The 14,478-nt window shown below is 38.5% G+C and overlaps 1 protein-coding gene across 1 annotated transcript in view; it reads right to left on the bottom strand.

Annotated features, from left to right (window-relative positions):
• TLE1 (transducin-like enhancer of split 1 (E(sp1) homolog, Drosophila)) overlaps window positions 1-14,478 on the bottom strand; it is a gene marked incomplete at its 5' end in the record, with an annotated part of 67,176 nt that overhangs the window by 28,014 nt on the left and 24,684 nt on the right. Inside the window, 2 exons of the mRNA XM_009699449.1 lie at window positions 800-816; window positions 1,562-1,766. Coding sequence (XP_009697751.1) covers window positions 800-816; window positions 1,562-1,766 — 222 coding nt within the window. The remainder of the gene's footprint in view (window positions 1-799; window positions 817-1,561; window positions 1,767-14,478) is intronic.

The raw sequence follows: 14,478 nt of genomic DNA, 5'->3' as shown, positions 1-14,478 counted from the left end.
AAAAAGCAGCAATAATATTCTAAGTTAGTATTGTAAAGATATCTGTCAAATAACTTTTCCTAGTACTTGTCTTTTCTAATCAAGAAAAAGAAACAAAATAGAGCCCAAATGCACCTATGACATCATCAAGCAGAATTAGTTTTGTTACTTGAAATGACATGAAAGTTGCACATGCCCACCTCCAAGAGATTAATACAGCAGTATCACCCAAAACACAACAGTATAAAAAGCTGTAACAAAGTAGTTCCTGGTCTGGTTTTCAGATGTAAAATTGTCTTAGACCAGTTCTATTACAGCTTATGTCTAAAGGGGAGAAAAAAGTATTGCTATGGAAGTTATACCTGAAGCACAAATTAAGTGGTAAAGACATTAATATGGCTTAAACAGATTCAGTTAAAGAAACTCCTAGGGCCAAACACTGTCATGACACATGAATTTTGAATTTCTCATCTGTTCTGCAACTCTAATTCCTGCAAATCCTACAGGAAAAATCTTAACTCTGACTAATAATATTATACTTTCAGTTGCAGTCAACATTCTGTTTGATTTGCAGCTTCCCCTCCACCCACAATAAGCAAGTTAAAGTTCAAGCTTCCCCAAAAAGCATTCTGCTCAGAAACAAACCTGATTCATACAGTCCTCTAAACAAATGACTTGGTGCTCTGCATAAACCAAGAGATATCTTAACAGAAAACACATATGCCTGACATGAAACTGACTAAAAGGAAGGCAAAACAGACAAACAGTGCAACATCTAATTATTGCATTATGTAGAAGTGGAAACATTATTTTTTTTTACTGTGCCCGGCTCTCTGTCTGCTCCCGCAGTAACCAAGAAATGCATAGACATGCCCGTTCAGACACAGAGGCAAGAACAGAAATAAAAAAGGGGGGAAAAAAATTAGAACACAAGCCGCAAACAGTTTTAAAATGGCTTTTATTTATATAAGTCATTGCACATTCCTAATACAGTGATTTCCTGAAAATTACAGTATTTTGTAAACATGATTTACAGTTTAACCATACACAAAGCCTAGTTTCATTTCATGACAGAATAAATTATTTTCTTTTCAAAAATTAGTCAAGTGCAATTTTGCCCAATATTTAATTGCGTACTAGAAGTTAAGCCTATGAAACTAAAGTAACAGATGCACTTATCTAAATCTTTTGCTTGAACACATTCACTTCAAAAGTTAATTACTTGTTCCCCCTACCTTCCCACCCATCCCTTTAACAACGTTACTTTCTTTGAAAAAATTACCCATTATGAAGTTTAACAGTTTTCCACAATATGGTGCAGGCCACTGGTGTTACAACTAAGCATTTACCAGGATGTCAAAATGCCCTGCAAACTACAGAGCAGGTGACACCTAGTGATCCCCTTTTAAAATATTGAAAAATTCCAAGCTGAGTTTTACTTCAGTGGTATATATGCAGACATTTTTAAGTTTGTCAACAGTTTTTTCTCATTCTATATAACTTGAATTCTTTAGAGATGCACATAATTTGCAGTTATGCGCAAATTTGACCATGTCCTAATCAGGCCTGCCATGCCTCTCACCTCTGTGGTGCTCTGCATCGTGATGCTTCTTGTCATCTTTTATTGCCAAGTGTGACTGCCCACCCAAAGCACTAGAAAGGGCAAGAAGGCCAGCACTGCTTCCAAGCGGAGGGATTCCTGGAGGCTGAAGTCCTGATGGATGCGGTGTTAGAGGCACTGGAGGTCCATGGCCATGGGAGAGATGTTGAGCCTGCAACTGCTGCTGCTGTTCCCAGCGGTACCATCATCCCCAGAAGAACAATGCATAGCACATAGTTTGGGAAGAAGGGAGAAGTTTGGTTAATTATTGAGACTCATGAGTGGGTTTTTTCATTTGCTTGTTTGTTTTAAATCTAGCCTCTCCTCTTTGTCCCACCACACTATACCTCCTGCATTATATCAATGTGTCTGTGAACATCTCTGCTTATATCCCATAAACCAAAAAAGGCTAGCTAGACACTTGTTCTGCAGCCTAAGGAATAGTTTCAACCACTCTAAGTTGTTTTGGGCAGCTACTGCCTGCCACAGCGTCACTGGTGACAAACAAGCAGCAGCAGCAGCAGGCCAGAATATCTTTCCCTTTCTATAGAAAGGAGTATCACTGCCGTGGGATAAAAAAACCAGTTTCACTGGCAAGACTGATTTAAACTCACTCCCCTCTCTTCACTCAATTTGGAAATAGTAAGGAGGTTTCTATTTTGAATATTAAAAAACCTGAAAGACAATGCTCAATTTCATATTTGGGTGTAGTTAAATATGTATTTTATTCTAGCCAAGCTTTTTAAAAAAATTTATTCATGAACTAACACTGTGTTTAGGAACAACTTTGAGCTTAAAATCCAGTTATTCCAGATAGCATCGGTAAGGTCAAGGAATTCCTGACAAATACCTAGAACACCTCCATCTGTTTCAAAAGCAGCCTGCAATATCAGTAACATAATAAGCAGACTTCCAACCCTGTAACCAATCTGGCAAAATAAGCAATTTTACAAATAGAGTCCTTATAATGGAATGATTTCCCCATAGTTTAAATATTAAGATATTTTCTAGTTAAAGTTGTTATGGTTTTATTAATATATTACAAGTTCAGCCAACCATTTAATGTGTCCAAAATGCTCAGCACAAATTCATTTAGAAAATTAAGCTTCAAACTTTTTAGCTTAGTCATAACTCTCCTTTAGTCTGCTACAGGTAAACAGATTTTCTGCCTCCTTCCTGCTTCCTTGTGCCTGGGCGTATGAACAGAAGACAGAACCAACCTTTCCACCTTGTCCATGCTCCACCATCCCTCTGCTGAAAGTAGACACCATGAAAAAAAAGCTACAGTACCACCCAATTAATGAGATCAAAGAGAAGACAGATAAGCAAATGTCTGAACAGGATGAGATCCACCAGACATCAGAGTTTGACCTGGTGAATGCTAGTGGTCCTGTAAGAGCAGGCAAAATTGTTACAGTGCTGCTGACAGCTACTGAAATCATACCTAGACTAAAGCTTACAATGCTTCACAAGTTACTCCAAAATAACTCAACTCAAAATAATCCAGAAATATTTTATCTGCTTCCATAGGTCCCAAGGCTCTTCAAGACAAACTATCAACAATACCTGCATAACTTCTACTGCCATATGAATGACTTTATTACTATTTATATAACTACTGTGTCCCTACACTTTCTTTTCTCATAACCTCATCCCAAGACATGCCTTGAGCTGTATACAAATTTATGAAAACACAAGTGACTGACACTGAAGAACTCCAGACTGGATCTGCTAATCTTTCTCTTTTCTGCTGTCCCAACTGTAACGCACCCATCGTTTATTTATTTTTGATATACAAGATAAAATCTACCACAATCCTTTTAGTCAATTCTATAAAGCCACAAGTTTACCAAATCTTTCTCATACCATGTATCAGGAATTTCTTTCCACATGCTGCGTGAAAAGCCTTGTTAATCTTCACTGTAATACATACATCTGATCACTATCCTTGCCAGCTTTTCAGTATGTTTAAAAAGCAAGGTATGAGAGAGGTAGTTCTTATTCTTCTATTTTAATGTGTTTACAACAACCCAAAAAGTAACATTTTGAAGGAAGTATTAAGAATTATTTATATTGGAAGTAGTTAAAGCAGTAGACCACCTTCTACAAAATCAAGCAGCTATTGCTAGTGAAACTTTGTTTAACTGAAGTAGCATCAGTAAAGAGCACTGTAAAGGCTGACAGGACTGCAGCGTTTTTGGTTTGGTTTTTTTGGGTTTGTTTTGTTTTGTTTGTTTTTTTGATCCAGCCTCCAAAGAACAAGACGACATCTCTCTTCTAACAGACTTAATCATGACTTTATTAGTCTCCAGCATGTTTCCTCAAATCAGGAGATAAACTGGTTTGGCAGGCTCTCTCAGAGAGATGGCATCTTAGTCGTTCCCTTCCTCATTGACCACTTAAGCCAGGTCAGTCATCTGTACTCCAGCCATGAGGCAACATGCATCAGCAGGACTGTACTGCATTCATGGCATTGGTCTTAATGGTCCACAGCTGCACTATCACAATGGATTACCTAGTTGTGGTGTGCAATTGTCTAAGAACAAAAAGTGATTTATCCCTCTAGATTGGTTTTGTGGAGAAAAACCTCCTCCCTTCTCCAATACTGAGTTCAAATTAGCTTCTTTTGCAGTGTGGTCATGGGAAGGTCAAAACAGGGAAATGAAGTTAAATTGTTTCCATTCTTGTCCCCTATCTCTTCAGGAAGCCTGTGAAGATTCCCTTTTTTCATGCCTCTCTCGCTTGGTTTAATTAGCAAATAAGTTACCCTGCACGACTTCAGGAAGCATAGCGTAACGTCTTTAGAAATCAAACTGTTAGGGGCACATTACCTACAATTTCCCTCGCTCTGCTTTATAGTCTACACACAGGGTATTTTGAAAGTCCCAGAAATGAGGAGCAGATTAATCTCTCTAACAGGTTCTAAAGCTGAAATCATGTGAGAGAAGGGCTATGTCCTCTTTCTGACGGGACTGCATGTGAACAGCGGGGAGCAATGCCCAGTGTAAGGTGTAGAACGGAATATGAGAGCTGCAAGTGGAAATGCATCACTCTGCATAATATCTAAGGAGTTTTGCAAAATAGTTACTGAGGGTAGCAGAGGAAAATGGTATCCAAAAATATCTACCTGTGTTAAACAGACTTAAGACTGAAAACCTGATCACAGTCTTTCAAGCCAACAAAGGTATATTGTGATTTAAAGCTTATTGTCTGAGGGTCACTGCTGTTTAAGACTGAAGTATATTGATTGTTTATCTATTACCTATTCATAACAGGTTTAAAGTTTTCCCTAACACAGATAAAGATGATCCTTTACAGAAGTTCATGTTCTTTTTATTTAAAAAACTTGAATTGTTGAAAGTATATTGTATTCTGTCTCTAGAAGGGGAAAGGGGAATACATGCTGCACACAAAAAAAGACAGACCAGGGAGATGAATAACAGCAGTGCTCACCAGATGTATTTAGTAACTAGACATTTGTCATAGTAGATCCTAGAAACAATTATGTTATGCACATAATCACTTTCCTGTCACTTCAAAGACATTAATGCCTGCTCTGTCACCTTCTAAGAGCTTAGCAGCAGTGAGATATAAAAATGGAATAAGTTGGCAGCAGTATCATGGTCTAGTAGGCATGTTCATTAGCAGTTAATTAAAAACTCGACACCTGCCATAAGAAATGTGCTCAAAAAAGGATGAGTAACAGGTCTGTCTTACTACCAATTATTACCATTACTTGCAGAGCAAGGGCTGTGTCCACTTTCAGAGGGAAGTAGGAAGGTAGAGTGCAACGATGCATACATAAATGACTACACTGAGATAATTAGCCATAGCAGTGATTTTAAAAGCATCAGTAGTTCACCCACCATTTTGTTGCAAAAACATAAGTTCTTCATATTTGGAAAGGGAGAAAAGGAATAGCAAATTCAGCTTACTGTACTATCTAGATGTAGGTTTTCTTGTGTTGATTTTTTTTGCCCCTAACCAGATCACAAAGACCCAAAAATCAACACATGAAAAAAACAGTAGTTGTGTCTCTGAGCAAGCACCTCCTAACAACAATTAAAGGCATAAAAGTTTTTCACCTCCAACATCCTAGGCAAGTTCCAGCTATCAAGAGCTCTACCTAGGACTTAAAATTTGAAATTGATATTCCATCTCTGCCAGAGACTTCCAGAGATAGAGTTAGTAAATCTTTGTGAAACAGATTTACTGGACATAAAGAATGACACATCTCTTCAGGCTCCTTGCTTATCAAGATAGAGCATGAGCTCCTACAGTCTCATTTCCGACCTTAAAGTAATTCTACTGAGGTCACAAACACCTATGGCGTACTTAAAAATCCAGTTTTGAATTCCTACTGTTAAACAGTTGACTATTCTCTTAAACAGATGTGTCATGTGCTATTCACCATGATGTGCTATCTGTTGGAAAGCACTGAATTAAATATTCAGATTTGATTGTACATGAACGGTGGGAAAAAGGTTATAGCTGGTCCCATGTTACAATAGTCATCTTCTCTTGTGCCCTTCTAAATAAACACCCAATAGCAGAAGTTTTCAAAAACCTTATCAGCACTAGCAGCAGTAATACTATCAACAGATTCCCCCAAGCTCCATAGAGGTGTTCTGAAAAAAATATCTGGCGAGCACAAAAGTCATTTAGAGACCTAAAATGTAAAGGGCACTATTTCATGTCAAATTCTGTAAAACTGAAGAAATGTGATTTTGTTAAACTCAAGCAGGCAGAAAGACATGAGAGAAAAACATGTATTACTGTGTTCAATTTCATTGCCATATTCTCTCCCTTCCCAAAGGGAAATCTTCAGTGTTTTATTTGCTTGCTTTAAGTGGCAGAAGGAAGTGACAGCCTGTATCAAATGTCTATGGCCAATGAACATGACAGCCACTGTCTGAGCACATTCAGTTAGTCAACCAAGTGATAACCTTCTCTCTCACTGTTTAGAAATAGTCTTAACACCAACTTTGCAAATGTGACTTTCCAAAAAAGGAAACAACTCAAGATTATGCTCCTGTCAGATCCACTCTTCTCCCTCATCCTAAAAAACTCTGAAATCTTGCACACACCACCCACACTACCAACAGTCATATCTAGCAGGAGTAAACTCATTAGACAGTCTAAGTCATTAATTAATACTTGCATCTGTATGTACTTTCAAAAAGGTATTTCAGCTACAGGGAAGAAGATATTGCAGGACGACAGACAACCTCTCTTAAAAATATATCCACATTCTTCTACAATGGAGTGACTGCATGAGTGGAAAAAGGGAAGAGCTACAGATACCATCTGCCTAGACTTCTGGAAGGCCTTTGATACAGTCCCTCACAACATGAGCCAGCAATGTGCCCTTGTGGCAAAGCAGGTGAATGGCATCCTGGGTTGCATTAGACAAACTATTGCCAGCAGGTCGAGGGAGGTGATCCTTCCTCTCTATTCATCACAGTTGAGGCCACACCTGGAATTCAGTATCCAGTTCTGGGCTTCCCAGTACAAGCGACACATGGAGATACGGGAGACCATCCAATGAGGGGTCTAGAGAAGGCTGAACACTCACAGCTCTCTCAGCCTGTCCTCATATGCAAGATTCCCCAGTTTCTAATCATCTGTGGCCCATCGTTGGATGGCCCAATGATAGGGCAAGAGGCAATGGGCACAAACTGAAACATGGGAGGTTCCTCCTGAACATCAGAAAACACTTTTTTTTACTGTGATGGTGACCAAGCACTGGCATAGATTGCCCAGGGAGGTTGTGGAGACTTTGTCCTTGGAGATACTCAAAAGCCATATGGACATGGTCCTGCTCAACTGACTCTATGTAGTCCTGTCTGAGCATAGAGGAAGAGGCAAATGACCTCCAGGAGCCCCTTTTAACCTCGGGCATTCTATGATTCTGCAATTCTTATTGCTTACTGTTTTCTCCTTTTACTTCTAGAAAAATGAGAGTCAGCTACTACTATCACTTCTTAATTTTCTAATTCCTTTGAAATACCTGTATTTACTTTGATTCATTTCATTTTCTTACTTTCTCTTCTTCTAAATGCTCAGATTTTATTCTGACAGATAGGAAGCTACACCATACTACAGTAAACAAAATTGAAAGTGCCCACCGCTGCATCTCTAGCTAGTGAGTCGAGAATGGAGCCTTTGTAGTTTTGTAGATGTTATTTGAAAACTATCCATAATGCGAATAAGCCACAGTGCCTTGGGTGCGGGAAGAAAATGTCCCTTCAGAACAAAGAAACAGCATCTTCAGCAAACCTCTTCCATCTATGAACCATGTGAAATGTCATTGCGCTACAGAGATTTAAGTCCATAGAAGGACGGCATTGGCAAAAGCCATCCGAAGCCATATATTTCACACATACAAAATTTGCGTGGCAGTCGCATGATTATTTAAAGACCCAGCTGGCTTGTGGGAAAAATCCTGTTTCTTTTTCATGCTTTATTACAGAAGATGCATAGGATAGTGTCTTTGGGTCTTACCATTTATTTTCCACTCCCACCAAAGAAAAAAATCAAACCTTTCACTGTTTTGAGAGAACTAATGTCAGAAAGCAAATATCAAAGTCAAAGAAGATGAAAAAGAAGTTCGTTATTATTTTCTACTATGGGAATCTACTTCAAACAATGTTAAATTTCTGAACAGAAGGTTCTTCAAGTTTTTCACAGTTCCTGTTTCCACTTGTTCCAACAACATAAAATCACACTAGTAAGTCTCAATTGCACATCAACTTTTTTGAAGCAGTAAGGTGTTGCATAAATTGCCTCCAACCTGAAAACTGATGCTGTACTGGGATAAAGGCAGCTTTCTCCCCACACACACTCCCCAAGCAGTCCTTTTCTCACAAATTAAGTTTGCCTCTAAGGTAACTGAAATAAGGCTGAGAAGCTGTATTTCACTGCTCTGCTGATACAGCGATTATAAGAACACTAACAAACTAAGCCCTTCTGCCACCTGATCTATTTAAAAAAGAAAAAAGTCAGATACAAGACTCTCCACGTGTCCAAAGTACTCCATGAAGCTACTGCAAAACAATATGAATTTTATGGTTCTCAATTAGAGTCTTTTATCTGTTTTCTTTTCTTAGCTCCTTTTCTACTTGGTCACTTGATTCCTTCCTCCCTGTGTTATTTCCCTCCGTTTTGGAATTCACTTTCAGTCCTCTGCTATGGGAATAGCAGTCTCAATAGCAGGAATCAAGTCTTGTCTCTTCTTTCTACAGAAAACTCAAAAGCAGGAAAGCAATGCTGATTTCAACTGGCTCATGAAGATTAGAAAGACCACTTCATGCTCTGGTGTTCTCACTACACTTTTACACTGATGCATACCTGCTTCACTGTAAAATGTATTTCTTCCACAGATTTGTGCTACACAGTTTTGCCATAGAATACTAAACCTGGATAGCTCTACAGGCTATTCTTTTTTTTCTCCTTTCATTAGAGATTAAACTACATTCTTTAAACTTCCTAAGGTAAAGAAAGTTAGCATGAATACTTACAAGAATAATTCCCCATATACTTGCTCTATAAGGCTAAAAGTTCTTCTCTATCTAAAGAAAGAAAATAAAAACCAGTTGCAGTCATGAAGCTGCCATACTAACTTCTCTGAAACAAAATATGTATTTATTGATTGGTGATGTAGTTCAAGAGAAAAATGATTCCATAGAAAAATTACAACACAGGAAGAGAACACAGGTTCTAATCTGGGGCCAGCAAACCACTGGTGTACATGGGTCACCTCCAAGGAGTCTACAGAAGACAACTGAGACAGCTAACAAGGGTCAAAGCAGTTACAACAAAGCCTGCATCTACCTAGCAAATCACTAAATTCAGTTTTTTGTTATTACAACATGAAAATTTGAGATCTTCTTAAAATCCTTCTATAAAAGACATATAAAAACTAAATATATTCTTTAGCTTCTATTTTAGAATTTGTTCTGTATTTCATGAGAAATTTTTTTTTTAAATGAGGAAAATGAAGTCTCTCAGCCTGAGAAAGGCTTGGGTTGCTATCAATTGGAATTACATAGCCAGTACCAGCCTACATACAAATACACACACAATACTTTTGTTGAATCACAAGATCTCATTTTAAAATTATTACTGTAGTCAACTTTGCACCTACAGAACTGAGAAACAGACCTTCAGTGCTCCCCACTATTATACAAATAGCAAATATAAAAATAATTTCCAAGGGTAGCTTATTAACCATTGATTTGTTGCCATATCACCATTAGAGATTACAGACATACAGATTGCAAGAAAAAAAGAAGCAGCACTCTATCTTTTCTTTAGCACTACGCTAAGCAGCAACTCTAATCTTTGCTGTGCCTTTCCGTCCCAATTTAAACAGCTAAGTTTCTCTGCCCTTCCTTCTGGCATTTTGGAGGACAAGCCCAGGCACCAGAATTAGATAGAGATATTACACTTCAGAACGCTTCAAAAAGATCACTCTTGTAAACAGTAATGACAGATATGGATGACCCCACCCAAATGATTTGTCACCACACCCAGTGAATGAGCATATCAGCTGTTTTTCCACTTAAGCGATCAGCAATTAACTATTTAACAAAAGTTTAGTGGTAATTGTTAAGTGGCAAGATTTTTAACATCCCATTGACACAGAGGAAATAATTACTTGGGACTGGTAGCATGACTGGCACTTTCACAAGAGCAGATTTGCACTAGCAGCCTAGCTACGCTATGGAGCCTCTGCAGATTGTCCCACCCTGGCCAAGCCCTGCAGCGAGGACACAAGATATTGCCAGATGTTCAGCAATATCTTCTCCCCAAGGTGCATTAGCACTCCACTGGTGTGGCTGCATCCACATCAGGGCTTTTTCCAACAGAAAAGAAGAGTTTTCTTCCCTGCTCCATGCTTTTAGGCACTGCAAGTCAACCTAAAACTTAGTAGCTTGCACCAAGTGCAGACCCATTGAAGCATGGCCAGTGCTCGTATCAGCAGCTGTGCTGGCAACACAACAAGCAGCTTATGAACTAAAAAAAGCCCTTTTGCTAGCATAATCTTATATGTACATACATATACATACAACATTTTATGTATCATGTATACACAATGATAGATTTTGTATCTTAATAGATATCATCAATATATTGTTATATACTACATGTTACATAATATATACAGAATAGTATGTATAATATGTATATAATGATTATTTACACTTTTATATGAAAATATAAAAGTTCTTCTGTGTGTTTGTATACATAGCTTTTTCATTGATAGCTATTCTTCTAAAAATACGTATTATAGGGCTGGCTTAGGAACTGTTCCTGTCTCAGATGGTTTATAGCCGAAAAAAAGTAAGTAGGAACAAGTCAAAGGACTAAGTTCAAAGGAAAGAGTTCTTCTATTAATAATGGTATTATTTTTTCCTTAGGTTAAATAATGTTGTTGGATTTTTGGGTTTTTTTTTCCTTAGGCTAAATTTTTAAGAAATAAGGGACAAACAGCAAAGTTGAAATCACATTGCAGGAAAAAAGACTCCGCAACAATGCAGGAACCAAAGAATCCTTTATAAAGGACAGATGCCACAGGGCAGGAGGGAGTGGAGGCGCAGAGTCAGAGTAAAAATGGAAAAAACTATCCTTGCACGGGAAAACATGTCTTCACCAAAGGACTTCCCAGACTCTAAAGGAAAGTAACAAATTCAAAAACACATTCTAAAAACCACAGAGGATGACCTTAAATTTTCTTTGTCAAGACAAGACAAAGGCCAGTTTTCTGAAACCAGTTACATTCTTCTGATCACTGTCACTGTAAGTCAGTTTGAGAACAAAGCTTTCCTTTAATTTTAGACAAGTACATAATGCTTTCTCTGAAGACATATGCAAGCCTTAAGTCTCCAGAATGAAGCTGTCAGCATACATTGCTTCTGGTTTGCAGAAACTGCCAGCAAGTTGTTTTTCTGGGGCAACCATAAATTCCTGCTATTACTCACCTTTTAACCTCAAATCTACATATTTGCCTTTTTAAGCTACCATTAGCATGCAGCTGCCATCCAAGGATGCTTCAAAAGCATGTTCCTGCTGCCACAGCAGCCAAAACCAACTAGTTCAAGTATGCACCAATTTGGAAATGACTTAAAAATATTACTCTAGGGGGTTTTGTTACTGACTTATGATTATCTTAAAGAGTACTTATTTTCCTTCAGGCTCTTTTAGTCTCCAGAAATTTAAATCTTGCTGAACATGAAGATAATAATGATGGAATAGGAAGGTTTTTTGGTAAATTAAAATCTAGAAGTTAAATACAGTACTTTAAATCATGCTCATCAGCCTTTTGTCCCAGGTACTACTAACTACAAAAACACTTCAGAGATATCAAAGAATGAAAAATATAACAGTCACAAGAAAAGCATTGCATTGATTTTTATTTACTGTTCCAAGCCACAGACCAGATTCTTGGAAATTTCCTATACATTCTGTAACATCCACCTACAAATGACAATCACTTCTGAACATGCATTTCAGCAATCCACAGTTGCTAATCCTCACTTTTACTACCTCAATATCGCTCCTTGTAAGTGTTCAATTTAAAGAGCTACAGTTAGCCAACACCTTTGAAAACGGTACTGGATACTCTCAGGAAATTGTTATACAGAATAGAAACCTTGGTAGCTCAGCAAATACTCTGGAAAAAAAAAAAAAAAGAAAAAAAATGCAGGTACCAGATACCAGGAATCCTGCAGTTGATACAAACTCTTCAGCATATTGAAGAGTTACAGGAACCTGCTGCACAAACTGTGTCTTTGCCCTGCCTTTAATGTTTCCTAAAGTTATCCTAACTATCTATGTTAGTCTTACTCTGTGCAAGAACAAGGAAAGCAAGCTCTTCTCCCTTCTCTTCCAGTCTTCCCACATAGCCCCCATCTCAACAGTTTGCCTTGCTCTTACTCCATGAAAAACATAGTGGATTGCTGTTTTCTTGCACATTTCCAGTGTTTAATAGTAACAGTACTTGTGTTCCCCTGTATCTTCCTCCAGCCCATCTGCACCTATCTCCCTGCACTTTCCTACTCCTGCTGACTCCATTTTTGTCAGTCACCCAGTTACAGGCATATTTTGCCTGTGCAGTCCACACCACTCCCATTGGCACACTGACAGTTAGTTCACCTCAGCATACCAGTGTTTGCTTCTCCAAACTAGACCTTAGTTCCTTTCAGATCTGTATGTTTCATTCTTCACACCTTTCTCACCTGCCACAAAGTAAGCCAAATTACAGCCCTACATCGTTCAACATATGAACTCCCAACAGCTTTCTCAATTCCTGCTCATGTTGCAGGACAACTCCATGACTGTGCTTTGCTTCATCCTTACTCAACTAACTTCTTTGTATTTAACTTCACCTCACGTGCAGTCCCAGGTGAGTTTCTCTTTTTGTCGATTTATTCTTGCCATCAAAATCCTTCCTCTTCCAAGCCTCTCATATCTCAGACTTCTTGCAAGAGGAGCACTGGAGGTCACATCACTTTATCTCAGTATGCTGCTCTTCACCTACACCAATTCCCCCACTCGTCTCACTTCAGGTATGAATGCAAAGCAGACATTTGTAAGAGAGAAGAAAGAATGCTCATCTCTTCAGTTTGTCTCCTTTTACTTCCTTGATAACTCAGGGAAAAAGTGGATAATATTCACAAAAACTACCTTGAAACATGGAAAGCTATTCTGTGTGCATATGCTTTAATCGAAAGGTGCTTTGAATCACTCTCTAGAGGAAGTAGGTCTTTCCTCTGGGATCAAATAACCTACCCTTCTATGCCAATGACTTTATATATATAAATATGGATACTATATGTTTATATATTTTTAATATATAATAAACATTTTTTTAAATCTGTAGATGCTACTCTGCCTTAACCGCCTTCAAAAGTGAACTCATCCCTATCCCGTATTTTGTCTTTCTGGAGCCCTTCCATATTCTCTTTATTAAAGCTCACTGAACACCCTTTCTGTAAATCCTTGCCTTGAACTGCACTACTTTAGCATTTTGACCCAACTTTAGACCTTTCCATTCCACTGAAACAACTCCTTCCAAGCCAGTCTGTTTAACAGAACCATTTGGAGCCAAGTTCATCAAAAGAAGGAATCATCTCTTCAAGCATTTCAATCTCCTTTGCTTCTCTGTACCTAACTCTTCCTGAAACCACATTCTCCATTTACTTTTCTGGTCTTCTGTTTACTATTGCCACATACAGAGGTTTTTCAAAATCTTACCAGTCGCCCCTGCAAACGAGACGAACTTACAGCTTTGTACCATTCAACATATACATCCCATATCCTCAGCATCTGCTCAGTAGATAGTAATCTAGCAAGTGGTACGAGCCCACTGTTGGTACCTCACAGGCTCACCTCATCAGAATCCACTCTCTCTGCAGTTGCAGGTGCATATCTTCAGGTTTGAGCTCTAACCAACCACATTTTTTTCCAGCCATCTCCCTTTCACTCCTTTCTTGCAAGCTGTTTAGCTTCACAAGTTTTCAACCATATACTTGGTCTCACCTTTAACTTGCAGTTTAGATATTAGATCTAGATGAGAAAGCCAGCTAAAGATATTTCATTTTTGTTTTCTGACAAGATCCAAGATTCAGCTTTTTCTATCCACCCACATGTAAAATCTTGCAAGATAAGGGAGGTCTGGCCCACAACTCAATTACGTTTGACTTTTGGATGCAATTTTCCCCTCTTCAGAATGAGTGAATATTTCCTTCTCCAGGAAATTGTCTTGTTTAGACACTACCCTCCTCTATTTTGCAGCTCCAAGGTCCTCCATTTCCCAATCAGTCCAGGATGCTGGAGGGGGGTGCGGATGCTGGAGGGGGGTGCGGATGCTGGAGGGGGGTGCGGATGCTGGAGGG

The sequence above is a fragment of the Cariama cristata genome, unplaced genomic scaffold, assembly GCF_000690535.1.
Source record: "Cariama cristata isolate BGI_N322 unplaced genomic scaffold, ASM69053v1 scaffold3314, whole genome shotgun sequence".
NCBI classification, from domain to species: domain Eukaryota; kingdom Metazoa; phylum Chordata; class Aves; order Cariamiformes; family Cariamidae; genus Cariama; species Cariama cristata.
This window is presented reverse-complemented; position numbering and strand designations above follow the sequence as displayed.